The 26,778-nt window shown below is 41.4% G+C and overlaps 1 protein-coding gene across 8 annotated transcripts; it reads left to right on the top strand.

Annotated features, from left to right (window-relative positions):
- Positions 1-1,598: 1,598 nt before the first annotated feature.
- slc35a3.2.L (nucleotide-sugar transporter (2A681)) lies at positions 1,599-26,432 on the top strand. 8 transcript variants are annotated; one of them, XM_018224653.2, is made up of 9 exons: positions 1,640-1,739; positions 2,161-2,276; positions 14,323-14,527; positions 15,406-15,560; positions 18,124-18,246; positions 21,639-21,810; positions 22,570-22,688; positions 25,601-25,734; positions 25,814-26,432. In XM_018224653.2, the coding sequence occupies exons 3-9, from the start codon at positions 14,341-14,343 to the stop codon at positions 25,902-25,904; spliced, it is 981 nt and encodes a 326-aa protein (XP_018080142.1). In that variant the 5' UTR covers positions 1,640-1,739; positions 2,161-2,276; positions 14,323-14,340; the 3' UTR covers positions 25,905-26,432.
- The last annotated feature ends 346 nt before the right edge of the window (positions 26,433-26,778 follow it).

A 26,778-nucleotide genomic window follows, 5' to 3' on the forward strand; every position in this document is an offset into this window, starting at 1 on the left:
TCCCATTGCATGCTGGGGATTGTAGTTTTATGTTAAAGTTGGCAAATTGCTAAACAAAACGACATTACCCAATAGGGTTGCCACCTGTCCGGTTTTGAACCGGACAGCCCGGTATTTTGAAGGGCTGCCCGGTTCAATGCTTCCTGCCCGGTTTTCCAAATAAGGAAAACCGGGCGGGATTAGCTTGATTGACGCCGCGATCGGCCAATCGGCGATCGCGACGTCATAGCTCCGCCCCGTGACGTCACGGGAACGCCCACTGACGTCACGGGAACGCCACTGACGTCACGGGAACGCCCACTGACGTCACGGGAACGCCCACTGACGTCACGGGACCACCCCCTGTCCGGCTGGAGCCACAGGGAAAGGTGGCAACCCTATTACCCAACATGCATTGGGAAACGCCAACTTGGCACATAATGGCAAGAAAAAACTTTGGCTGGTTTCCACAGTACAAACCAGCCAAAGGCCCAAAAAAGAAACCCAAATCCGGACCTTGGCTAGTTTGTACTTTCAAAACCCGCCTGGGCTTTAATTTAGTAGCCCAAATTGCCTGGAAAACCTCCAACCTGGCAACCCTGGTCTGTCCCTTCCCACCTGCAACTAGTGCATACCTCCCAACTGTCCCTTTTTCGGAGGGACAGTCCCTCTTTTGACAGCTCAACCCGCAGTCCCTCATTTGCACTGGAAAGTCCCTCTTTTCTCTGCACTGAACAGCCAGAAAAAGAAACAAAGTTTCTCACTTAAAGGAAAACTATACCCCCAAAATGAACACTTAAGCAACAGATAGTTTATATCAAATTGAATGACATATTAAAGAATCTTACCAAACTGGAATATATATTTACATAAATATTGCCCTTTTACATCTCTTGCCTTGAACCACCATTTCGTGACTCTATCTGCGCTGCCTCAGAGATCACCTGACCAGAAATACTACAACACTAACTGTAACAGGAAGAAGTGAGGAAGCAAAAGGCAGAACTCTGTGTGTTAATTGGCTCATGTGACCGAACATGTGGTTTGTTTGTGTGCACAGTGAATCGTACGATCTCAGGAGGCGGCCCTTATTTTTTAAAATGGCAATTTTCTATTTATGATTACCCAATGGCACATACTACTAAAAAAGTATATTATTATGATAATGGTTCATTTACATGAAGCAGGGTTTTACACATGAGCTGTTTTACTCAGTATCTTTTAATAGAGACCTACATTGTTTGGGGGGTATAGTTTTCCTTTAATTGGCTTTTAGCAGAGAGCCCAGAACAGCTAACAGGTGCAAATAAGTTAACAATTTTGAGACACAAAAACACAGTTTAGATAAGGAGAAATATTTTCAAACTTTCATAACCTGCCAAATTTTGTAAAACAAACATGGTAATTAGGGGGTGTGGCCACAGAAAGGGGTGTGGTCAAAAAATTGCTGCGCTACATGCGGAAAAAAAAATTTTGTCCCTCTTTTTACTTCCAAAATGTTGGGAGGTATGTAATGTATTTCTATTCTCCCTTTCTCTTTTATTCACATTCCCTGTTGTGTTTCCAAACTCTTCAGTTAATCCTCCAATTTCTACTTTGCTTCAGGCTCTCTGCCTGTTCCCGCCCTGACTCAGCGCCACATGAAAACTGCCCCGCTACTCTTTTAGTCTCGCGAGATGAGACGTGACAACACGCCCAGTCTGTCTAAGCGCAGTGACAAGTTACGCAGCCGCCGGGGGCGTGGCGAGCAGAGACGGAAGGTAACGTACAGGTAGAGCCGCGCGAGTAGCTGTCATCGTATAAACCGGGAGGGGTGTTTGCTGTCACTTTACTTCCCTCTATATAAACAGACTGGTGCCAGGGAGCAGCAATACCCCTCTGTTTACTTGGTACTTACCCCCCCTACCTGCCTCCCACTTTCACTACATAGTCAGTGTGAGTTTTAGTGACAAATTTCTCACAGTTTGAGGAAAAGACAATGGGTAAAATTGAGGAAAACGAATCTTTAGTGTTTCTGTTTATTTGAAGCATAACTGGCCCTGGGGATTTCACCCTCAGTCTGACACAGGAAGGGTTCATCAATTCTGCCGACCAATCAGCTGTTAGCAGAGGTGGAATTGTTTATAATGGAGCTGCCATGCTGCTAGTGACCCACATTGTATTGTTCATGTTGTTCTGCAGTTTCTGTATGAGCCCTGAGGGTGAGGGTCCCTCATTGTGGAACATTAAAGGGGGGCAATGCTCATCCTAAAGAAGACTGGACTGGGGTCGCTGCTGATCTGCTCTTTCTGATCCCAGTGAGTCTCTGTGTTTTTGTTTTCATTACGTCTCGTACCAGTCAGTGAGGAGTGACGTGCCCTGTGACAATGTTTTGTTCTTGTTATTCTTTATAAGGACCCACAACATCCCAGTGTGATGTAAGATCATTCCCATCTGTGTGTAACTGTGCTGCATCCTGGCCCGTAAACATGAAGGCTGATCCCAACGTTATGTAAAGATTAGGGAGCACCAACCTTGAATCCCACAGGAGGGGGCGCAGGGTCAAGTATATATTAAACATGTTACAACAGAGCCGTATCTTTATGTAACCAATAGAACCCACGAAAATTGCCCTTTGTCGAATCGCCTTCCTGCTACTAACCCATATTTGAATCCATATACTGGACATTGTTTTATTGCTTTATTAAAAGTTACGTTTTATTTATCATTCCACTTGAGATTTTGGATGTAATGGATGGGAGGGTGCAGTCAAGTCAAGTCATATGGGTCAATTCTTCCTTTAGGCAAGATCAATATATAGGAAGGCCGGTATGTTTTTCCGGAAAAGGTAGCAACCCTAGTAACAGAGGCACGGGCACAGACTGGGATTCTAAATAGGCCCTGGCATTTCAGCTACTAAACTGCCTCACAGCTGCCCCTCTAGCATTTGCCAGAACCCACAGATTGCCAGTCTGGGCATACATGGGCACATTGGCCGTGGGGGGAAACTGGGGGCAATCATGTACAGACCAAGTAGAGTTTGGAGGGGGGGGTATATATACAAATGATGGGGTTTAGATAGGGTTGCCACCTGGCTGGTATTTTATTGGCCTGGCTGGTAAAAATGAAGGCTGATCCCATAGTTATTATTAAGGAATAACGATAAATATATAGGAAGGCCAGTGATCCCAATGTTATTAATAGGGAATAAAGATAAATATATAGGAAGGTCAGTGATCCCAATGTTATTAATAGGGAATAAAGATAAATATATAGGAAGGTCAGTGATCCCAATGTTATTAATAGGGAATAAAGATAAATATATAGGAAGGTCAGTGATCCCAATGTTATTAATAGGGAATAAAGATAAATATATAGGAAGGTCAGTGATCCCAATGTTATTAATAGGGAATAAAGATAAATATATAGGAAGGTCAGTGATCCCAATGTTATTAATAGGGAATAAAGATAAATATATAGGAAGGTCAGTGATCCCAATGTTATTAATAGGGAATAAAGATAAATATATAGGAAGACCAGTGATCCCAATGTTATTAATAGGGAATAAAGATAAATATATAGGAAGGTCAGTGATCCCAATGTTATTAATAGGGAATAAAGATAAATATATAGGGAGGTCAGTGATCCCAATATTATTAATAGGAAATAAAGATAAATATATAGGAAGACCAGTGATCCCAATGTTATTAATAGGGAATAAAGATAAATATATAGGAAGGCCAGTGATCCCAATGTTATTAATAGGGAATAAAGATAAATATATAGGAAGGTCAGTGATCCCAATGTTATTAATAGGGGATAAAGATAAATATATAGGAAGGTCAGTGATCCCAATGTTATTAATAGGGAATAAAGATAAATATATAGGAAGGTCAGTGATCCCAATGTTATTAATAGGGGATAAAGATAAATATATAGGAAGGTCAGTGATCCCATGTTATTAATAGGGAATAAAGATAAATATATAGGAAGGTCAGTGATCCCAATGTTATTAATAGGGAATAAATGATAATATATAGGAAGGTCAGTGATCCCAATGTTATTAATAGGGAATAAAAGATACAATATATAGGAAAGGTCAGTGCATCCAATGTTATAATAGGGAATAAAAGATAAATATATTAGGAAAGGTTCAGTGATCCCAATTGTTATTAATAAGGGAATTAAAGATTAAATATATAGGAAGGGTCAGTGATCCCAATGTTATTAATAGGGAATAAAGATAAATATATAGGAAGGACCAGTGATCCCAATGTTATTAATAGGAAATAAAGATACCAATTATATAGGAAGGCAGTTGATCCCAATGTTATTAATAGGGAATAAGATAAATATATAGGAAGGTCAGTGATCCCAATGTTATTAATAGGGAATAAAGATAAATATATAGGAAGGTCAGTGATCCCAATGTTATTAATAGGGAAAAAGATAAATATATAGGAAGGCCGGTATTTTTTTCCAGAAAAGGTGGCAACCCTAGGTGAAGACCAGGCCCAGACTGACAATCTGTGGGTTCAGGCAAATGCCATTGGGGCTGCTGTAAGTTGCCATAGACAGTCTTTATGTAGTAGCTAAAATGCCAGGGCCTATCTACATTCTCAGATCAGAGCTGGTGTATTCTAAGCAGTGGGAGTGGTTTTTGTGGACTGAGTGCAGGGATGCAAATCTCGCATTTGTTTGCTGAAATCTGCCCAGTCTGTTTGCACTTGAGCCAACGAAAGGCTTCCGGACGTGAGCAGACTAGAAGATTCAGCTACGAGCAAGTGCTACTAGGCAACATCTAGAGGTTGGGGACAGAAATCAGCCCGCCGATCAGCCTTTTAAGGCCCCATACACGGACCAATAAAAGCTGCCGACAGACCGAGTCTGCAGTTTTGGGGCCCCGATCAATATCTGACCGAAAGTCGGTCAGATCTCAATCGGGCAGGTTAAAAAATCCCGTCAGATCACGGCTGCATCTGTCAGTTGATGCGATCTGGCAAACAGCCCGCCTATAAAGACTGCATTTTGATCTGATCGTTGGGCCCTAGGGCCCACAATTGGATTAGCCTAATATCAGCCACCTCAATGTGGACATACCGGGGAGAGATCCACTCATTTGGCGACAGCTTTAGGTCATGGCCAGATGACGGCAGATCTCTGCCTGAACCCGGAAGCGTTGTTTTCACTTGGGTGCAGGCAGACGCAGCGGATTTCAGCGCAGGAACACAACATTTTGCATTTCTCCGAAATCCGCCCACAGTTCAAAAGGCTAGGGGCACAGCAGGGCAGAAGATTCTGGCCCAAGCCTCAGGGTGCTAGCAGAAATACGATTAATTTTGGCACAAATACTACTTGTCCTGAATCTGTTTGCACATATCCCTGTTTAGCACCATAACACTGATGTCTAGGACATGCCAAAAGTTTACACTCTTTAGGGCTAGTCCACACGAGGAGATTCAGGGAGATTTTGCCGCCTGGCGACTAATCGCCTCGTCTTTTGCGCGACTATCTCCCCGAACTGCCTCAGCGTTTTTCCCCATAGGCTGCAATGCAAAGTCGCATGCGCTAATGCACATGCGGCGATGCGTTTTCAATAGTTGGCCAAAGTTGCCTCAGTGAGGCAACTTTGGGCGACTATAGAAAACGCATCACCGCGTTGTAGCCTATGGGGAAAAATGCCAAGGCAGTTCGGGGAGATAGTCGCGCAAAAGACGAGGCGATTAGTCGCCAGGCGACTAATCTCCCCGAATCTCCTCGTGTGGCCTTACCCTTATTGTTACTTTTACAAGTTGGGGAGGGGCAACATCAAAAACTCCCTGATTTTAACCCCCCTCACCTGGTCACCAGCAGTAACAAGTCTGTCACCCATTATGTGTAACTCCTGAATCCCTAAATCCATTCAATCCCTCATTCTATTGAAAGGCATAGAATCCAAAGCAGGGAGAGTGGGTGGGCTGGGTTGGATCAGGATGTTTCCGGGTCCCTTGGAGTATGGACATCTTTACACCATTCTGACGCAGCTGCTTTGGTTGTGGTTACCCTGAAGGCCCAATTTAGGGATAATGTGAACCAGAACGGCACATCACCTACATAGGGCACTTCCAACACAGGGCTTCAGTGACAGGAACCTTAAATAGCCTACAAGTCACAGCCTGTAACTCTTTCTTTTACTTTACCATGATCCAATAGATTTCTGTCTCCTCTACATACATGTTGTATATGTGTGTTCTTAACGTAAATGGGTTGTTCACCTTTAAATTAACTGTTAGTATGATGTAGAGTGGCATTCTGAGACAATTTGCAATTGGTTTTCATTTTTTATTATTTGTGGTTTTTGAGTTATTTCGCTTTTTATTCAGCAGCTCTCCACTTTGCACTTTCAGCCATCTGGTTGCTAGGGTCTAAATTACCCTAGCAACCTTGCAGTGATTTGAATAAGCGACTGGAATATGAATAGTAGAGGGGCCGAATAAAGATGTGTAATAAAATAACAATACATTTGTAGCCTTACAGAGCCTTTGTTTTTAGATGGGGTCAGTGACCCCCATTTGAAAGGTGAAAAGGGTCAGAAGAAAAAGGCAAATAATTAAAAAAAACTATAAAAAATAAATAATGAAGACCTACTGAAAAGTTGCCTAGACTTTAATATACTAAAAGTTAATTTAAAGGTGAACCACCCCTTTTAAGCAGCCTGGAGGAGATTTGGCACAGCCCATCCCTGGTTTCTCTGGGTTAGAAAACAAATGAACATATCGATATCTCACCTTCTATAAACACTAGTGTGTGTTTTGGCTCAGTACTTCAAGGGATTCTAACATGATTTTTATACTTTACTTTTTATTCCTGAACCAACAAGTGTATTTTTTTAGGGATGCATAGAATTCACTATTTTTGATTTGTGCAAACCCCTGAATACTTCGTGAAAGATTTGGCCGAATACCGAAACCCTAATTTGCATATGCAAATGAGGGTGGGGAGGGGAACATTTTTTTAACTCGTTTTGTGACAAAAAGTCACGTGATTTTGAGGATTCGGTTCGGCCAGGCACAATGATTCAATCGAATCTGGACCCTGCTTAAAAAGGACGAATATTGAACTGGATTCGGTGCATCCCTAATTTTTTTAGCTGTAATACTGCAGTGGAGGCGCCATCTTTGTGCATTGTGCCTTATTCTGAGCTCTGAGAAGGAGCCAGTGCTGCACAGTAGAACTGCTCTGAGGCAGCTATTGATTCTCCCCTTCTCATTGTACTTTAATGCGACCCAAGTCATGTTATAGCAAAGCAGGGTTTCTCCTGTTTGGGTGCTATTCTCCACTAGGTGGGGAGCACTTTTATCTATACAAAGATTTCTGACTTAATTTTGATGTCTGCAATGCTCAAATCTTCTCCAGCCATCAGGGAACCTGTTTTATAGAAGGGTGTAAAGAGGTCTGGGGTGTCATAAATCATTAACCCCAAATACAACAAGAGGCAAAGTCCCCACTGCGTCTCATTGCATTTTGGGTGCCATTACTTCTCTCACCTGCTGGGCACGTTAGAGGTCCTGCTGTGGGCACGTTAGAGGATCTGCTGTGGGCACGTTAAAGATTTCTGCTGTGGGCACACTAGAGGTTGTGCTGTGGGCACATTAAAGGCTGTGCTGTGGGGACGTTAGAGGCCGTGCTGTGGGCACGTTAGAGGCCGTGCTGTGGGCACGTTAGAGGCTGTGCTGTGGGCACGTTAGAGGCCGTGCTGTGGGCACGTTAGAGGCCGTGCTGTGGGCACGTTAGAGGCTGTGCTGTGGGCACGTTAGAGGTCCTGCTGTGGGCACGTTAGAGGTCCTGCTGTGGGCACGTTAAAGGTTCTGCTGTGGGCACGTTAAAGGTTCTGCTGTGGGCATGTTAAAGGCTGTGCTGTAGGCACGTTAAAGGCTGCGCTGTGGGCATGTTAAAGGCTGCGCTGTGGGCACATTAGAGGCTGTGCTGTGGGCACATTAAAGGCTATGCTGTGGGCACATTATAGGCTGTGCTGTGGGCACGTTAAAGGCTTTGCAGTGGGCACGTTAGAGGCCGTGTTGTGGACACGTTAGAGGCCGTGCTGTGGACACGTTAGAGGCCGTGCTGTGGACACGTTAGAGGCCGTGCTGTGGACACGTTAGAGGCCGTGCTGTGGACACGTTAGAGGCCGTGCTGTGGGCATGGTAGAGTCCACGTGAACCTCCTGTAAATGAGAATTTCCTAGACAATGTTCCTTTGTGCCGCAGATTGAGTGCACATTATTAGCACATTCATACCACAAGCATGTGCCCTTTTACGACTACGGAACAGAAATACTCGTGTTACCTGGGAGTGTATGCAGATTAGAATATCCGGAACAAGATCAGATCTGTGAATATCCTGCATGTAAAGGTACTCGCTCACCTCATCAGGCTCTGGGCCCTTCCCTGCTGCTGTCGGTGCTCACAATGACTCACTGTTTGCACTGGCCCCTCCCCTAATTGCACACTCACACACTCACACACGGGCAACTGCAACTACATCCTGGTACTGCGTGGCCTCCCTTGCACCGATCTCTATCTCTCCAGAAGAGTCCACGCTGAGCTGGGGGAGATCTGAATGAGCTGCTTGTCGGCTGAAGACGATTATACTATATATTTATACTAAATAGCCCTCGCTACCTTTCTCCTGATACAGCTGCAATTTCTGACTACATTTAACTGGGAAATAAGGAGCGCAAGTGAATCCACAGACTCCAAGACTGTACAAGCCACACACACCGAGCCTGTATGTATAAAGCCAGGTATAATGATAAATAGTATAATGATAAATAAGAGCAGCGAGAAAGACTTGAATTCAGCTGAAGCTGCCCATACACTGCCCAACCTACTCGTTTGCTGAGGTTACTGATTGAGCAGATGTGGGCCCAATTAGGTAACCTGCAGGCAGATCCTAATTGGACTGATCTGATCATTTAAACATACATTATAATATAATACCGTAATAATAGTTTTTTTGCCCTGGGAGCAACGACAATTAAATCACACACTGGAGCTTATGGGGCCGAGGACTGTATCAATGCACTCCTTGTCTCAAGAGGATTTCTAAACCTATTACTATCTGTCAGATTTTGGGCAGGCCTGTCAGTGGGTCCCATACATGGGCCAATAAGCTGCCGACTTGGTCTGGAGGGACCAAGTTGGCACCTTAAAGGGGTGTTTCACCTTTAACTTTCAGTATGTTATAGAATGACTAATTTTAAGCAGTTGTTTTTCTTTTTTATAGTTTAGAATTATTCGCCTTTTCCTTCAGACTCTTTCCAGCTTTCATACGGGGGTCACCGGCCCTATCTAAGAAACCAGCGCTCTGTAAGTCTACCAATGTGTTGTTACTTTTTATCACTCATCTTTCTAGTCAAGCCCTGTTCTAGTCATACTCCAGTCTCTCATTCAAATGTATGCATGGTTGCTAGGGTGATTTGGACCCTAGCAACCAGACTGCTTAAATTGCAACCTGGAGAGCTGCTGAATAAAAAGCTAAATAACTAAAAAAAAAAACACAAAATGAACACTGATTGCAAATTGCATTAGAATATCACTCTCTACTTCATACATGAGTCATTTAGCTTTTTGTTCAGCAGCTCTCCAGTTTGCAATTTCATCAGTCTTGTTGCTAGGGCCTAAATTACCCTAGCAACTATGCATTGATTTGAGTAAGAGACTGGAATATGAAAGGCCCGAAAAGAGAGATGAGGAATAAAAAGTGGCAATAACAATACACTTGTAGCCTTACAGAGCATTTGTTTTTTTAAAGGGGACCTGTCACCCAGGCACAAAAATCTGTATAATAAGTCCTTTTCAAATGAAACATGAAATCCAATTTCTATTTTTTATTAAATCATTCATATCTGTTGTAAGCTCATTTAAACATCTCAGCTGTCAATCAAATATTGTCTGCCCCTCCTCTATGCCTTAGGCAATTACTTTCACTTTCCATTCAGCACTTCCTACATGTCACTGCTCAAGATTCTGAGATGATACAAGGCTTGTCTTAATAACAGTGTCCACAAAATGGCTCCTGCCTGCTTGTTATAATTATGAATTCCCAGACTGAAGGAAACAAGATTAAAATAATTTATACAGTGTAAGTGAAGTTCATTTTGCTTGACTAATGTGATAAAATAGGATTTGGAATCATTTTTTTGGGTGATGGGTCCCCTTTAAAATGGGGTCAGTGACCCCCATTTGAAAGCTGGAAACAGTCAGAAGAAGAAGGCAAATCATTCAAAAACTATAAAACATAAATGATAAAGACTTAAGGGCATATTTATCAGGGGTCGAATTTTGAATTGAAAAAAACTTCGAAATTCAAATTCAAAAACAAAGAAGTTTTTTTTTTTTTTGGTCGAATAGGTCAGTTTTCAATCAAATAGGTCCATATTCGGCTGAATTCGAATCATACGAATCGAAGAAATATCGCATTCAATCGAATTCGATTCAAAGTTTTTCCCAAAAAAACGTTGATTTTTTCAAAGTCCACCGATTGACTCTAAACAAGTTCTAGGAGGTCCCCCATAGGCTAAAACAGCAATTGGCAGGTTTTAGATGGCGAATGGCCGGTCTAATTTTTAAAGAGACAGTACATGATAAATTTCAATATTCGAATTTTTTTCAAATACAAATCGAATTTGGACTATTCCCTAGTCGAAGTACACAAAAAATAGCTTGATAAATCTGCCCCTTATTGAAAAGTGGTTTATAAATAGCCATTCTATAACATACTAAAAGTTAACTTAACGTTAAACCAGCGCTTTTATCACCATGTTAAAGGAGAATTAAAAGTATCAACCCTTCACAGTCCATAGACCCGTTTTATATTGGCCAAATGTGTAATAGAACTTAGTAATAGCAGATGTAACCAGTACCTCTTTCTGGCCGCTCCCAATTTTTGCTCCTGATGACATCACATCCCCATTGCAGTCAATTGTCAATGTGCAAATGCTTTATTTAAGCTCCTTGACCCCCAATGATCTCCCGATGATCCCCCGATGATCTCTTGCTGGGAGTAGAGTGCATTAGTAGTCAGCTATGGAAAAGCTTTCTGAATGGGCAGATTATTTCAGTAGGCGGAACATTTGGGTCAGCGATGATGTCATTTGCATCATGGTTGTGTTAGTAGAAGGAGCAGACTACTCAAACAGGTGCAGGGGGTGAAACAACAGCAGTAGGTGCCTTAGCCCAGGGCCGGGGTGGAGTTTGGTCTCAAGGAGGAAATAACAGCGTCCAAAACCTACTCCAAGGCATTATCTGTTTGGGCAGTGATGAAAGCACCCAGCGACGCCGTTAGTTATACTGAATTAACACAGACCTTTGTTCTAGGCTGTTTTTCATCAGTACATTTCCAGTCATTTAAAGGACAAGGAAAGTTCAACTAAAGAAGTAGGTAGAAATGTTGTACATGATGTTTTGTGCTTCTGTACCAGCCCAAGGCAACCACAGCCCTTTAGCAGTAAAGATCTGTGTCACCAAAGATGCCCCAGTAGCTCCCCATCTTCTTTTCTGCTGATTCACTGCACATGCTCTGTGCTGCTGTCACTTACTGAGCTTAGGGAGCCACTCACAATATACAGTACACATAGAATAGAAATGTCACAATATAAGGCTGATTAGTAATTAATACACATAATTACTACATGGCAGCACAGAAACCAGTGCAATTAGCATCAGAATTGAATAATCAGCAAACCTGTAGCATCCGCTTATATTACAGCCAGGGAAGCTCATTTTCTGCTGGATAATTAGTGACGAGCCCTAAGCTTAGCTTCTCAACAGCCAATCAGAGCCCACTGAGCATGTGAGTGTCACAGACACTTTCCAAGATGGTGACCCCCTGTGACAAGTTTGAAGTCCTGGATCATTGCTGCTATTGACAAGCTGAGACTTTAGCCTCGTGCAATAAGTTCACTATATAAAATATGCCATTTTTAGCCACATTCTTTTTTAGGGTTTAGTTCTCCTTTTAAAGGGGCTGTTTATTAGTATGATGTAGAGAGGGGTATTCTTAGACAATTTGCAATTGGTTTTAATTTTTTATTATTTGTGGTTTTTGAGTTATTTAGCTTTTTATTCAGCAGCTTTGCTATTTAAGCAATCTGGTAACTAGGGTCCAAATTCCCCTAGCAACCATGCATTGATTTGAATAAGAGACTGGAATATGAATAGGAGAGGCCTGGATAGAAAGATGAATAATTAAAAAAAAGTAGCAATAACAAAACAATTGTAGCTTTACAGAGCAGTTGTTTGTAGTTGGGGTCAGTGACCCCCATTTGAAATCAGAAGAAAAAGGCAAACAGTTAAAAAAAAAACTATAAAAAATAAATGATGAAAACCAACTTAGAATTAGCCATTCTATATAACATACTAAAAGTTATCTGAAAGGTGAACAACCCCTTTAAGCCTCCAGCTACTGTCATTTGCTAAATGGCACCCAGATAGGTTCCAATCTAGTTTCCTGGTATGAGGAAATGTAGTGTAATAAAGGAGACTGGGTGCAGGCGAGGTGAATGACTTCTCAACTGGCATTGCATAACAAGGTCTCAGAGTGCATAGTCTCTGACCAGCAATGAAGCCCCGCCCCCCCAGTATTTCCTCTGTACCCACAGAGCGTCTCTGCATTCACTTCCCATAGTCTCTATATCTTCTGCTGCGCAGCCAGGTGTCCTGGGATTTGGATTCCGCTGATTGTTCAGAAGAGGGTAGAGCTGAGCACTAGTAGTCCAAATGACTATCTAACTGCAGCCCTATAGAAAGTAGTTTGGAACTGTTAAAGGAGAACTAAACCATAAAAATGAATGTGGCTAAAAATGCCATATTTTATATAGTGAACTTATTGCACGAGGCTAAAGTTTCAGCTTGTCAATAGCAGCAATGATCCAGGACTTCAAACTTGTCACAGGGGGTCACCATCTTGGAAAGTGTCTGTGACACTCACATGCTCAGTGGGCTCTGATTGGCTGTTGAGAAGCTAAGCTTAGGGCTCGTCACTAATTATCCAGCAGAAAATGAGCTTCCCTGGCTGTAATATAAGCTGATGCTACAGGTTTGCTGATTATTAAATTCTGATGCTAATTGCACTGGTTTCTGTGCTGCCATGTAGTCAGGGGCGATCCGCCAATGAGGCGAGCTGAGGCGCTCGCCTCAGGCGGCATCGCCAGCTAGGTTTCCAGGGGCGGCAAAAAGCCGCTCCTGGTGCCTTTAAGAGCCGAATTTCCGGTTTTTGAACCGGAAATTCGGCTTTACTAGGGCGAGAGAGCGCAATTGCGCTCTCCGCACTAGCATTGCTGCCTCCCCCCCGGAAATCGAATCGGGCTGGGGGGGCGGCATTCCTGGAGCCGCCTCGGGCGGCAATGCATACAGAAACGGCGCTGCATGTAGTAATTATGTGTATTAATTACTAATCAGCCTTATATTGTGACATTTCTATTCTATGTGTACTGTATATTGTGAGTGGCTCCCTAAGCTCAGTAAGTGACAGCAGCACAGAGCATGTGCAGTGAATCAGCAGAAAAGAAGATGGGGAGCTAATGGGGCATCTTTGGAGACACAGATCTTTACTGCTAAAGGGCTGTGGTTGCCTTGGGCTGGTACAGAAGCACAAAACATCATGTACAACATTTCTACCTACTTCTTTTGTTAAGCTTTAGTTCTCCTTTAATGTGTCTGATCATTATATTTAGGGTGGTAATGAAAATAGGATGGGGTGGGATTGGGTCCCAGGGGTGCAAGTTCTTGGGGTCGGGTTACAAGGATGTGCTCAGCTTTCCCATGTGATAAAAGTTATATGTACGGTGACTCTGGCCTGTTCTATTGTATCTAGGGTTGCCGCCTTTTGTGGAAAAAAATACCGGCCTTCCTATCTATTTATTTTTTTCCCTATTGATAACATTGGGATCAACCATCATTTTTACTCAGGTGATGAGTATGGGACCTGTTATCCAGAATGCTCAGGGCCTGGGGTTTTCTGTATATGGGATCATACCAGAATTTGGATCTCCATACCCTAAAAATGAAAATGGTGTAAAGATTAAATAAACCCAATAGTCTGGTTTTGCTTCCAATAAGGATTAATTATATCTTAGTTGGGATCAAGGACAAGCCACTGTTTTATTATTACACAGAAAGGAAATCATTTGGAAAAAAAATTGAATTAATTGATTAAAATGGAGTCTATGGGAGACGGCCTTTCTGTAATTCAGAGCTGTCTGGATAATGGATCCCATAACTTAATTCTGATGTGCCTGCTTCATTTGAGACAGAATTGCTCCTTTGGTGGGTCCAGACTGGTCTATTGAGTCTTGGTTTTTTTTGTTGTTTTTTTTGCTTCCAGAATCTGCCAGCTCCTGCCATGGCATCCCACCTGAAGTACATATCGTTGGGGGTGCTGGTATTCCAGACCACCACGTTGGTGCTAACAATGCGCTACTCCCGCACACTGAAGGAAGAGGGGCCGCGGTACCTGTCCTCCACAGCTGTAGTGGCCGCAGAGGTGCTGAAGATCGTGGCCTGTGTTCTGCTGGTCTATAAAGACAATAGTAAGTCAATATGGTCTACAGCTTAAAGGAGAAGGAAAAGCTACCAAAGCAGTTTATTGTCAATAGATTAGCCACAATAGTGCAAGCTATAAGACTATATTTATTCTGCAGAATGCTTTACCATACCTGAATAAACAGCTCTAGAAACTCTCTGTTTGTTTAGGATAGAAGCTGCCATATTAGCTTGGTGTGACATCACTTCCTGCCTGAGTCTTTCCCTGCTCACTCATAACCCTGGGTTCAGATTATAGCAGGGAGGGGAGGAGGGAGGGGGTGAAAGGGAATTGAGAGGGGGAAAAGGGAGGAGAGAGAGGGAGAGAGGTACAAACTGAGCATGCTCAAGCCCTAGCCCTGGAGGTTTATGCTGAAAACAGGAAGTCTGATACAGAAGCCCATGAGTACACAATAGAAGGAAAGAAATGTGCTGTTTCTTTTGACAGAGGACTCAGCAGCATTACTTTGAGGGTTTACTGGTGTATTTATATAGACCTTTCTGATAAAGCTTACTTAATTTTGGCCTTTCCTTCTCCTTTAAAGGGGAAGTTCACCATTAACTGCACCATGTTATCCAGCGAGCTATTCTTAGCACCTTTTTAGCTGCTCTTTTTTTTTCAATTAAGTTTGGAATTATTTGACAACTAGGGGCAACTCTAAGGATCTGTTCTCCTCTAAATGTAGCAATCGCCCTGTGTAACTTGTGATCTCTATGGCCAAGCCGTTTCCCTTTCTGTTTTCCCTCCCTGTGAGACTGTGAATGGCTTGATACCTACAGGCTACATTGGTGCTTCAGCGTCAGTTTTATTCTGATCGTCGTCGATCATGAAAGTGTCTCCCTTCTTTCTATTGGCTCTTCACGTTGCCTCTACATTGCCTTTTAGGTTTCAGCGTTAGATCTCTGAGGAGAGTGCTGCACGACGAGATCATCAACAAGCCCATGGAGACCCTGAAGCTGGCCATACCTTCCGGCATTTACACCCTGCAGAATAACCTCCTCTATGTAGCACTGTCCAACCTTGATGCAGCCACTTATCAGGTACTGGGAAGCTTGCAGATGTGAATAGGCCTTGTTTTTTTTTTTTTTTACTATATCCTGTTGCTAGGGTCGAAACCTGCCGGGCAACTACTCCAGTATATGTGTTGTTTTTCCAGTTAGGGGATAAAGAAAGATTATAGGATGAGGGGGAATACAGGAGACTCCCTAATGCTTTACTAAACACCTTTATAAAGTCTCCTGCAAGCCCCTCAGCACAAATACACAGTCTGAAGTGGAGTCTGTCGCTTTCTTTTAAATCCGCAGCCTTCTGTACAGACGATAGGGGCATCATTCTTCATTTTTGACTTTGGGCTATTTAAAGGAGAAGGAAAGGCTAAAATTAAGTAAGCTTTATAAGAAAGGTCTATATAAATACACCTGTAAACCCTCAAAGTAAAGTCCTCTGTCAAAAGAAACACCACATTTCTTTCCTTCTATTGTGTACTCATGGGCTTCTGTATCAGACTTCCTGTTTTCAGCTTAAACCTCCAGGGCTAAGGCTTGAGCATGCTCAGTTTGCTCCTCTCTCCCTCTCCCCCTCCCTGCTGTAATCTGAGCCCAGAGCTATGAGCGAGCAGGGAGAGACTCGGGTAGGAAGTGGTGTCACACCAAGCTAATATGGCAGCTGCTATACTAAACAGAGAGTTTCTAGAGCTTTTTACTCAGGTATGGTAAAGCATTCTGCAGAATAAATATAGTCTTATAGCTTGTACTATTGTGGCTAATCTATTGGCAATAAACTTTCCTTCTCCTTTAAGCCTTAAACTGTTTAAATGGTGTCTGTAACAGTCTTACCAGTTATTCTTGTTTAACATTGGACACATTGCAATCATGGCTACGTCTGAATCAAGTTATTCATTCTGCCAGCCGGTAGCCTTTGCTAAAGGGGCAGTATACCCCCTTTTATTTTATTTTTTTTAAGGGCTAGTTCAACTTTTAACTTTTAGTTAGTAAGTTTTTAATTGTTTTTTTTTAATTATTTACAGCCTCCAGATGACCCAGCAGTGAAAACACTATTGCTGTGTGAGGCTAAATTGTAATTACTTTTTTTTTTCATTTTACTTCCATTTCTATTCTGGCCTCTACTATTGATCTTCCAGTCTCTTATTCATACTACTGTCTGGTTGCTAGGGTAACTTGGACTCCAATGAGCTGCTAAAATCCAAACGGTAGAGCTACTACTGAACAAAATGCTATATGTTAAAAAAGAAAACGCCAAAAGTAACAAATGAGGACGAATTGCAGATTGTCTCGATAATATGGCTTTCTACATCATACTGCAAGTTAATGTAAAGGTGGACTAAGCCTTTAACATTAGTTTAAAAGAACCGTTTGATGGAGAGTTAGGGCTACTACTTTATTTAGTTTGAGCTCCATCTCCTTACAGTGATGTTTTGAGAGTGGGCCGGTGCAGAGTAACTTAATTTGAGTTCATAGTCCAACCTCGGCAGACTGATTTTTGTAGATTTAGTTTAAAGGTAAGTTTTTGCGTTATTGACTATACTGGTTATGCAGAAAAGCCAAAACCCCTGGAAATATTTCTCCTACCAATATAAATACTGCCTCATTTATGTGAGGAAAAATCTGCAAATTAGTAAGTCAACCCCAGAAAACCATATATTTTCTGAAAGTACACATTCTGATGAATCTAGGGATGCACCGAATCAACACTTTTTTATTCGGCCGAACCCCCGAATCCTTTGCGAAAGATTTGGCCGAATACCGAATCCTAATTTGCATATGCAAATTCAGTTCGGCCTGGCAGAAGGATTCGGCCGAATCCTGCTGAAAAATGTCAAATCCTGGCCGAATCCCGAACTGAATCCTGGATTCGGCGCATCCCTAGATGAATCCAAAATGCGTAAATACGTCTTTCTACTGCAAACTACCAAACTGCAAGGCCATGATAAACATAGCATTTTTTTATGAAATTTCTGAAAATCATCACAAAGCTTGCACTTAACCCCATTATAGAGCCCCGACTTTGTAAGGTACAAAAAAAAAAAACATCCTAAATAAGCATGCCAGGGGTCTACTGAACAATTTGATGTCCAATTTGCACAGATTTACCAAACTATGTGGCACACACAGACCCCCAAATGGATATATAGCAGACACAATTCCCATGAGCAAAAACAAGTAACAAAGAAGGTGGAATGCAACAAAAACACTAAAATCCAATAAAACTACTTAATCCAATGCTTTGCTTTCCTTGTCTAGTGTAATCAGCAGTGATTTTTACAGACAGAAACAAGTGAAACTGAAAATGCAATAAAATGGCTAAAAATCACCAATATTGTAATATAATCACCGCAATAACATACCAAAGGTATTGTGCAGTGTGGTTAACGAATACGATATTCGCAATGGCAATAAAACATTATTTTTCAGGCAAAAAAAAGCCAGAAAATTGTGAAAGTGTGTGTTGAAATGCGCATGCACTTGGTACAATACAAAAATACTTGGTACAAATATATCTGAGTGCTGTGAATCGGGCCCCTAGGCTGCAGCAATTCACTTTCGTGTTGTGTATTAACGTGTACTGAATTCTTGCGTTTTTCAGGTGACCTACCAGCTCAAAATCCTCACCACAGCCTTGTTCTCGGTGTCCATGCTTCAGAGGAAACTGACAAAGCACCAGTGGATTTCATTGCTTATCCTGATGGCTGGAGTAGCATTAGTTCAGGTAAATCCCAGGTATACAACAGCACTTTATTTTCATTACACGGATAGCATGTGTCCCATAAGTGCAGTCTGACCACCTACAGTATTCCTTTGTGAAGTTGGATGGACATTAAAGGAGAACTAAACCCTAAAAATAAATGTGGCTAAAAATGCCATATTTTATATAGTGAACTTATTGCACGAGGCTAAAGTTTCATCTTGTCAATAGCAGCAATGATCCAGGACTTCAAACTTGTCACAGGGGGTCACCATCTTGGAAAGTGTCTGTGACACTCACATGCTCAGTGGGCTCTGATTGGCTGTTGAGAAGCTAAGCTTAGGGCTCGTCACTAATTATCCAGCAGAAAATGAGCTTCCCTGGCTGTAATATAAGCTGATGCTACAGGTTTGCTGATTATTAAATTCTGATGCTAATTGCACTGTTTTCTGTGCTGCCATGTAGTAATTATCTGTATTAATTACTAATCAGCCTTATATTGTGACATTTCTATTCTATGTGTACTGTATATTGTGAGTGGGTCCCTAAGCTCAGTAAGTGACAGCAGCACAGAGCATGTGCAGTGAGTCAGCATACTGGGAGATTTTCCCAGTAACAATGACATCTGCAAACAGGACATGTATGCTGTAAAGTTTATGCAATGCAGAATGCAGGTCTACACAGGTCCAGCAATGCTATCTCTTCATTGGCTGTTAGACTGGAGGGTGTGTTTAGTAATCTGAGATGAGAAGAACTAAGCATGTTCATTAGCCAACAGCCAAAGCAAATTCCTGAGGGAGGGGGTTAGAGGAGGAGAAGGATTTCTAAGTGATTAAAGGAGAATTCAACCCGTAATAAAGCTGAGCTGAGCCACTTCGTTTAAGGGCAATGAAAGGTACGATCACTAGGGGTGCCAAGTTTTAGGAGACACCCAGACATAAAGTTAAAGGGGAACTATCGTGAAAATGTAATATAAGCTTCATCATACTGATATAAGAAATTAAATATTCTGCATTGTTTCTAAAATAATCAAGTTTATCTTCACTATCCCCCTCTCAGCATCTGTTTCTCTTCATTCTCTCTTCATGCAGCAGTTGGGTGTCAGATATTCATTGACAGTTAGATCCAAAATATCTTATAGGGGGGCTTTCTTTCCTAGCAGATGTATTAGAGCTAGGGATGCACCAAATACAGGATTCTGCCCTTTTCAGCAGGATTTGGGTTCAGCATATGCAAATTAGGGGCAGGGAGGGAAATTGCGTAACACAAACCAAGGAAGTAAAAAATGTTTCCCCCTTCTCACCCCTAATTTGCATATGCAAATTAGGATTCGGTTCGGTATTCGTCAGAATCTTTTGTGAAGGATTCGGGGGTTCAGGCGAATCCAAAATAGTGGATTCGGTTCATCCCTAATTAGAGCTCACTCAAATATAATCAATACAAACATAATCTAACAAAATTACTGCCTTTTGCACAAATTCTGCATGTAGAGAGACATGATGTCTGGTGATTTAAGAGTGAGCTCTAACACATCTTCTAGGGAGGCAAAAGGAGCCCCCCTATAAGATATATTGGATCTAACTGTTAATGATTATCTGACACCCAACTGTATAATGGAGGAACTCCATGAGCGATTTCAGGGTGATCCAACGCACTGCCCAAAAACACAGGCGTCAAGTCGGATGCGACAGAAAAAAGGTAAGCAACAGGAACATCAGATGGTGTTGCAGCGTTCTTCCGACGCGACATGACTGTCCGATGCAGACGCTGCGACTTCACCTGACATTTCCATCTCTTACCTTATTTCTGTCGCATCCGACTTGACGCCTGCGTTTTTGTGCAGCGCGTCGGATCGCGCCGAAATTGCTCGTGGAGTTCCTCCCTTATACATCATGTCTCTCTACATGCAGCAGTTGGGTGTCAGATAAACAGTTAGATCCAATATATCTTATAGGAGGGCTCCTTTCCTAGCAGATGAATTAGAGCTCACTCAAATAACTGATTCCAGTACAAACAAAATCTAACAAAATAACTGCATTTTGCACAAATTCTGCATGTAGAGAGACATGATGTCTGGTGATTTAATAGAGTGAGCTCTAATACACCTTCTAGGCAAAAGGAGCCCCCCTATAAGATATATTGGATCTAACTGTCAATGAATATCTGACACCCAACTGCTGCATGAAGACAGAATGAAGAGCAACAGATGCTGAGAGAGGAATAGTGAAGAGGAACTTAATTATTTCAGAAACAGTACAGAATATTTAATTGATTGTATTTAGAAAGTTTCTTATTTTAGTATGCTGAAGCTTATATTACATTGTCATGATAGTTACCCTTTAAAAAAAATGTACTGGCCTGAGTATTTTTCCTGTGAATACTGCACTGCCATATTATTCCAGTGTCCCAGTTACTGGTCCTTTAAGAATCTGTAAGGATGGGTATTTGTTATGGAAATCCAGTACAGATATGGGATTTGTTATCCAAAATGCTTAGGACCTGGGGTTTTCCAGATAACTGATCTTCCATAATCTGGATCTCCATATCTTAAGTCTACTTAAAAAAATTTCACCTCCAATAAGGATTATTGGAGGTGAATTTTATTAGCTGAGATCAAGTACAAGGTACAGACAGGCATGGGATCCGTTATCTGGAAACCCACTCCAAACCCACTCCAAATTACAGAAAAGCCATTTCCCATAGACTCCATTTTATCCAAATAATCCAAATGTATTTATTGGAAGCAAAACCAACTTATTGGGTTTATTTCATATTTATATGATTTTCTTGTAGACTTAAAGAGGTTGTTCACCTTTAAATTAACTGTTAGTATAATGTAGAGAATGATATTCTGAGACAATTTGCAATTGGTTTTCATTTTTTATTATTTGTGGTTTTTGACTTATTTAGCTTTTTATTCAGCAGCTCTCCCGTTTGCAGTGTCAGCCATCTGGTTGTTAGGGTCCAAATTCCCCTAGCAACCATGCATTGATTTTGAAGAGAATATGGAATATGAATAAGGGAGGGTCAAACAGAAAGATGAGTAATAGAAATTAACAATAACAATAAATGCGTGGCTTTACAGAGGATTTGTTTTTAGATGGGGTCAGTGACCTCCTTTTGAAAACTAGTAAGAGTCAGGAGAAGAAGGCAAATAATTCATTCACTATAAAAAATAATTAAGACCAATTGAAAAGTTGCTTAGAATTGGCCATTCTATAGCATACCAAAAGTTAACATGAAGGTGAACTACCCCTTTAAGGTATGAAGATCCAAATCACAGAATGATCCATTATCCGGAAAACCCCAGGTCCTGAGGATTCTGGATAACAGGCCCCACACCTGTACTGTTTTATTACTACAGAGAAAAAGGAAATCATTTTTTAAAATTTATTATCATTTATGTTCTTTTCTAGTGGCCTGACGATTCTTCAAATGCCCCAGACAAAGAGGTTTCCATGGGCTCCGGGTTCGTTGGCCTCATGGCCGTCTTTACCGCTTGCTTTTCCAGTGGCTTTGCAGGAGTCTATTTCGAAAAGATTCTCAAAGAAACAAAGCAGTCCGTGTGGATACGGAATATACAGCTTGGTAAGTTGTTAAAGGCTAAGTAAACCTTTAAAATAAGTGAATATACAATTGACTATTGTGTTAGTCTAAGCACTTTTGCAATGTACATTCATTATTGATTTATTTTTAATTTCAGGATATTAAGGGATACATGTACTGTTAATATGAATGAATTTTGTTACAACAGCGCCACCTGCTGGTCATTTTCCCACCAGTCTGACCAGCAAGTAGTCAAGGAAGTTGTCAGGAGAAAGAAAGAGGCTGATGTTCTTCTGCTTAGGAAAGATGTGAGAAAGGTTTCTAATTTTATTCCTAAGCAGAAGAACATCAGCCTCTTTCTTTCTCCTGACAACTTCCTTGACTACTTGCTGGTCAGACTGGTGGGAAAATGACCAGCAGGTGGCACTGTTGTAACAAAATTCATTCATAGTAACAGTACATGTATCCCTTAATATCTTGGAATTAAAAATAAATTAAATAATGAATGTAAATCACAAAAGTGCTTAGAATAAGACCCCTCATCAATTTTACATTCACTTATTTTAAAGGTTTACTTATCCTTTAAAGGGGAAATTATCCCTCTAAACATGGCCGGTCTCTATAAAGAATATAATCGTATAATTTTAAAACACTGTTCCATGTAAACAAAGCCTTTCCACGAGACAAGGAGTTAATTTCAATTTTTATGGTCATTATTGATTGGTCGCTATGTTATGGGACCAGTGCAGATTTGGAATTGTGTATTCGGAGTGTTCTGATGTTCCTGTCTTTTATACACAGGCTTCTTTGGATGGATATTTGGCCTAATAGGAGTCTTTATTTATGACGGAGAGCGCGTCTCTCAGGGGGGATTCTTTCAAGGATACAATAATCTGACGTGGGCTGTCGTGGCTCTGCAGGTAAACTTTATTTTCCAGCGGTTTTAGGGGGTTATTTACTAAAACTTACTAAAAAAAAAAAATAACCTCTAATTTTTCAAGATTTATTATATCCCAATGCTGCAAAAAGGCCCAAATCTTAAAAACCCCCGTCATCTCAAACCTGTCGAGGTCATGTATAAGTTAATGGGAGATATTCCCTATTCCAGTTTGAAGATTTCGTGGTCTGCGCTGGGTTTAGTGCAAGCAATTTCGGGAAAAAATTCAGAAAAGAAATAGTACGATTTGGGTTTTTGCTCGATTTTATTGAGTTTTTGTCTCAATTCCTTATTTTAATGATGAATAAGGCAAAATCTGGGATGAAAATTTGGTTGAGCTTTTTTTTAATTAAAATAATGAGATGAAATCGGATTTTTAGTAAATAAACCCCTTAGTGTATACTAAAAGCTGCAAGACTGTCCCCATAGTAAAACATTGGTAGCTGCTCGCATTGCAGAACATGCCCATCCAATAGGGAGCTCTGAGTAGAGTCCTGGGTGGAACCAATTTCTAAGACCCAAACCCATAACCCGAATTTTTACCCATTTTGATCCGCTACCCGACCCATACCCGCAACTGCCTTATTCCGCAAACCGACCCGAAACACGCCGACCTCCATCAAACAGGAAGTGATGGTGCTGCTAACCAGAAGTTGCGTCATCAAAAGTGGGTTGGGACAGAAACAACTTTTATAAAACGTTAAAAAGAGTAAAATATAGACAATATTCCATAAAATAAGAAATTTAGATGAGACCCGCAGACCCGCGGTTATACCCGCACCTGAAAATCCTGCCTGCAGGCCTCTAGCTCTGAGTGCAGTCGCAACTCAATATTTCATGCAACTTTCAAGGTAGATAATTAGATTTCCTGTATAAAAAGCCCTCCCTTCATCCTTTGTTGTGACTGTTTCGTTAGCAGGAATCCATTATGCTGGGGCTTTATCTGTGTGCTGGGAATCTGGTTATATGAGGGGAGAGACTGAAGGGTCTAGTGGGGAACCAGAAATTCACATTTAAAGGCAGTTATCTACAAGTACAAACTGTCAATTGCGTAATGAAAAGGGATGCACCCAATCCACTATTTGGGATTCGGCCGAATCCTTGATGAAAGATTCGCCAGAATACCGAATCCTAATTTGCATATGCAAATAAGGGTCAGGAAAGGAAAAAGTGGAAAAAATTCTTCTTTTGTGATGAAAAGTCACGTGATTTCCCTACCCGCCCCTAATTTACAAATGCAAATTAAGATTCGGTTCGGCCAGGCACAAGGATTCGCCGAATCTGAATCCTGCTGAAAAAGGTCAAATCCCCGAACCGAATCCTGGATTCTGTGCATCCCTAATAATGAAAGAAAATTAAATTCTAAGCTGCTTTACAATATACAGGTATGGGATCCGTTATCTGGAAACATGTTATCCAGAAAGCTCCGAATTACGGAAATGCCATCTCCTTTTTCTTCCTTTTTAATTCTTTTTTTCTTCCTTTTTAATAATAAAACAGTCGCTTGTACTTGATCCCAACTAAGATATAATTAATCCTTATTGGAGGCAAAACCAGTTATTGAGTTTATTTGATTTTGACATGATTTTCTAGTAGACTTTAAACCCCTGGTCCTGAGTATTGATGGGCGAATAAATTTTGCCATGAATTTGCGGCTAATTTCCACGCTTTGCTGCCGGCAAAGAAATTCGCGAAAATTTGCCGGTGTCAATTTCTGATTTTCACGATTTTTCCGTGAAAATGTTAGAATTCCACAATTTTTTGTGAAAACGTTTGAATTTCACGTTTTTTTAGTGAAACCGTTCAAATTTCACGATTTGTTCGTGAAAACATTCGAATCTCAAGATTTTTGTGAAAATGTTTGAATTTCATGATTTTTTAGTGGAAACGTTCTCATTTCACAAATTTTGTGTGAACTTTCCGATTTCACGTTTTTTCACGAATTTTGCGTGAAATTTTTTACCGAAGCAAAACAGGAGAAATTCACCCATCACTAGTCCTGAGCATTCTGGATAACAGGTCCTATACTTGTAAAACACAGTGGGGGTCATCTATAAACACTGAGCAAATTTGCCCATGGGCAGTAACCCATGGCAACCAATCAGATCACTGCATACATTGTTTTACTTGCAGCTGGCTTTAAAAAGCTAATCACTGATTGGTTGCTATAGGCAAATTTGCTGATATGTTGATAAATGAGCCCCAGTGAAAGTATGAGACTGTTTTATGTCTCTGCTGCCACCTGGTGGGTATCTGTGAGTTTGCAGTTTTATAACTTTATATGAGAACAGAAGTGCTGTGATTGGGTAAAAGTCTATTTGTAGCAGGTGTCATGGCGGGTCCTGTGCTTAAAATGATTGCACAAATATACTGAATTGATCATTTATTTTTTATTTAAAAGCATTTTGTTAGATGTAGACAGTGATCTGCCATCAGCAATCAATACTTTCTCTTTGATTTTGGAGAACGTTTTAACCCATGAATGTCTGTATGAGAGGAGAACTGGCTGAGGATTTTGCATTACCAGTTGTAGCTGGTTCATTTGTCCTTCTGTCCTTTCCCTGCTCATTCCAGGCAACATTCCATCAGTATTCAGCCAAGACTTCATTACCCACAATCCTTTGCGTGTTCTCTACTAAGAGGCCAGAGTTTGCTAGGCATTGTGGGAACTAGAGGAGAGCTGATAACTCTTTCTGTTGTCTGGAATAGCAAAGGACAGACACAGGAATAAAATGGTGTAACTGGAACCTCTGTATAGTGCAGGGGAAATATTACCAGGCTCTGGCAGCACCCCTGCTAATGTGCAGCATAATGTTAGAGATTCTAGGCACATAACCAAGTTATTTATTAATTAACCACTAGGCTGAATTTGTCTTTGTTTTTGTATCTCGGCAGGCTCTGGGCGGTTTGGTGATTGCGGCGGTTATAAAATACGCTGACAACATCCTAAAAGGCTTTGCAACATCCCTGTCCATCATTCTATCCACACTCATCTCCTACTTCTGGCTGCAGGATTTTGTCCCCACCAGGTACCCTTCCATTCTGCACCTCAGTGTAACACGGTGGGTAAAGGCAACGCTTCTAATAAAGTTCTTTTCTTTTCCATAGTGTATTTTTTGTCGGGGCATTGCTAGTGATTGCCGCTACATTTCTGTATGGCTACATCCCGAAACTGTCGGCAAACCCTATTAAAGCCTGAGGACTGGCGGATAGAATGATGGTTTTACTGTAATAGCTGCTGTTTGTCCAGACTCGATGCCCCTGAGCGAGAGGGGGACACTCGGCTAACTCTGCTGCTCATTGGCTAACGGCCGAAGGACATGAAGCTGCTGATGTCTAACAAGATGGACCCTGTTTTCATTTAAAGTAAAAAAAAAAAAAAAAAAAGATATATTTTTTGTTAATACTTGAAGAGAAACGCGTCGGCTTTTAGCGACAGCCGCACAACTTCTCTTATCAGGTCATTTTCTGGGGCTGTTTAATATTTAATCTTAAAACAAAATTTTTTTTTTTGTGTCGGTGACGGGTCTGGGACGCCCAACTGCTTCGGGGTTCCGGGAATATGCGTAAAGCGCGGCCGAAAATGAAAACACAAGGACTTTTTTTTGTTGTTTTGCACAAATTGAGGAAATCTACGGGATGCGTTTTGTGTACGAGCGGTGAAGCATCTCGCTGTGAGATTCTCCTACGGACCAAGACTGGGAAATTAAACGACTTTTTAACAGTGTCGAGTCTCGGGGAGTAATTGAAGTGTTGGGAAATGGTTCAGTGCTGAGTAGATCCCTATAAAGTGTGAATATAGAAAGCAGGATTCTCTGTATACAGTAGGGATGCACCGAATCCACTATTTTGGATTCCGCTGAACCACCGAATCCTTTGTGAAAGATTCGGCGAATACCGAACCAAATACTAGGGATGCACTGTATCCAGGATTGGGTTTGGGATTCGGCTTTTTTCAGCAGGATTCGGATTCGGCCAAATCCTTCTAACCGGCCGAACCAAATTTGCATATGCAAATTAGGGGTGGGAAGGGGAACATTTTTTTACTTCCTTGTTTTGGGACAAAAAGTCAC

The sequence above is a fragment of the Xenopus laevis genome, chromosome 7L (assembly GCF_017654675.1).
Source record: "Xenopus laevis strain J_2021 chromosome 7L, Xenopus_laevis_v10.1, whole genome shotgun sequence".
Lineage (NCBI taxonomy): Eukaryota > Metazoa > Chordata > Amphibia > Anura > Pipidae > Xenopus > Xenopus laevis.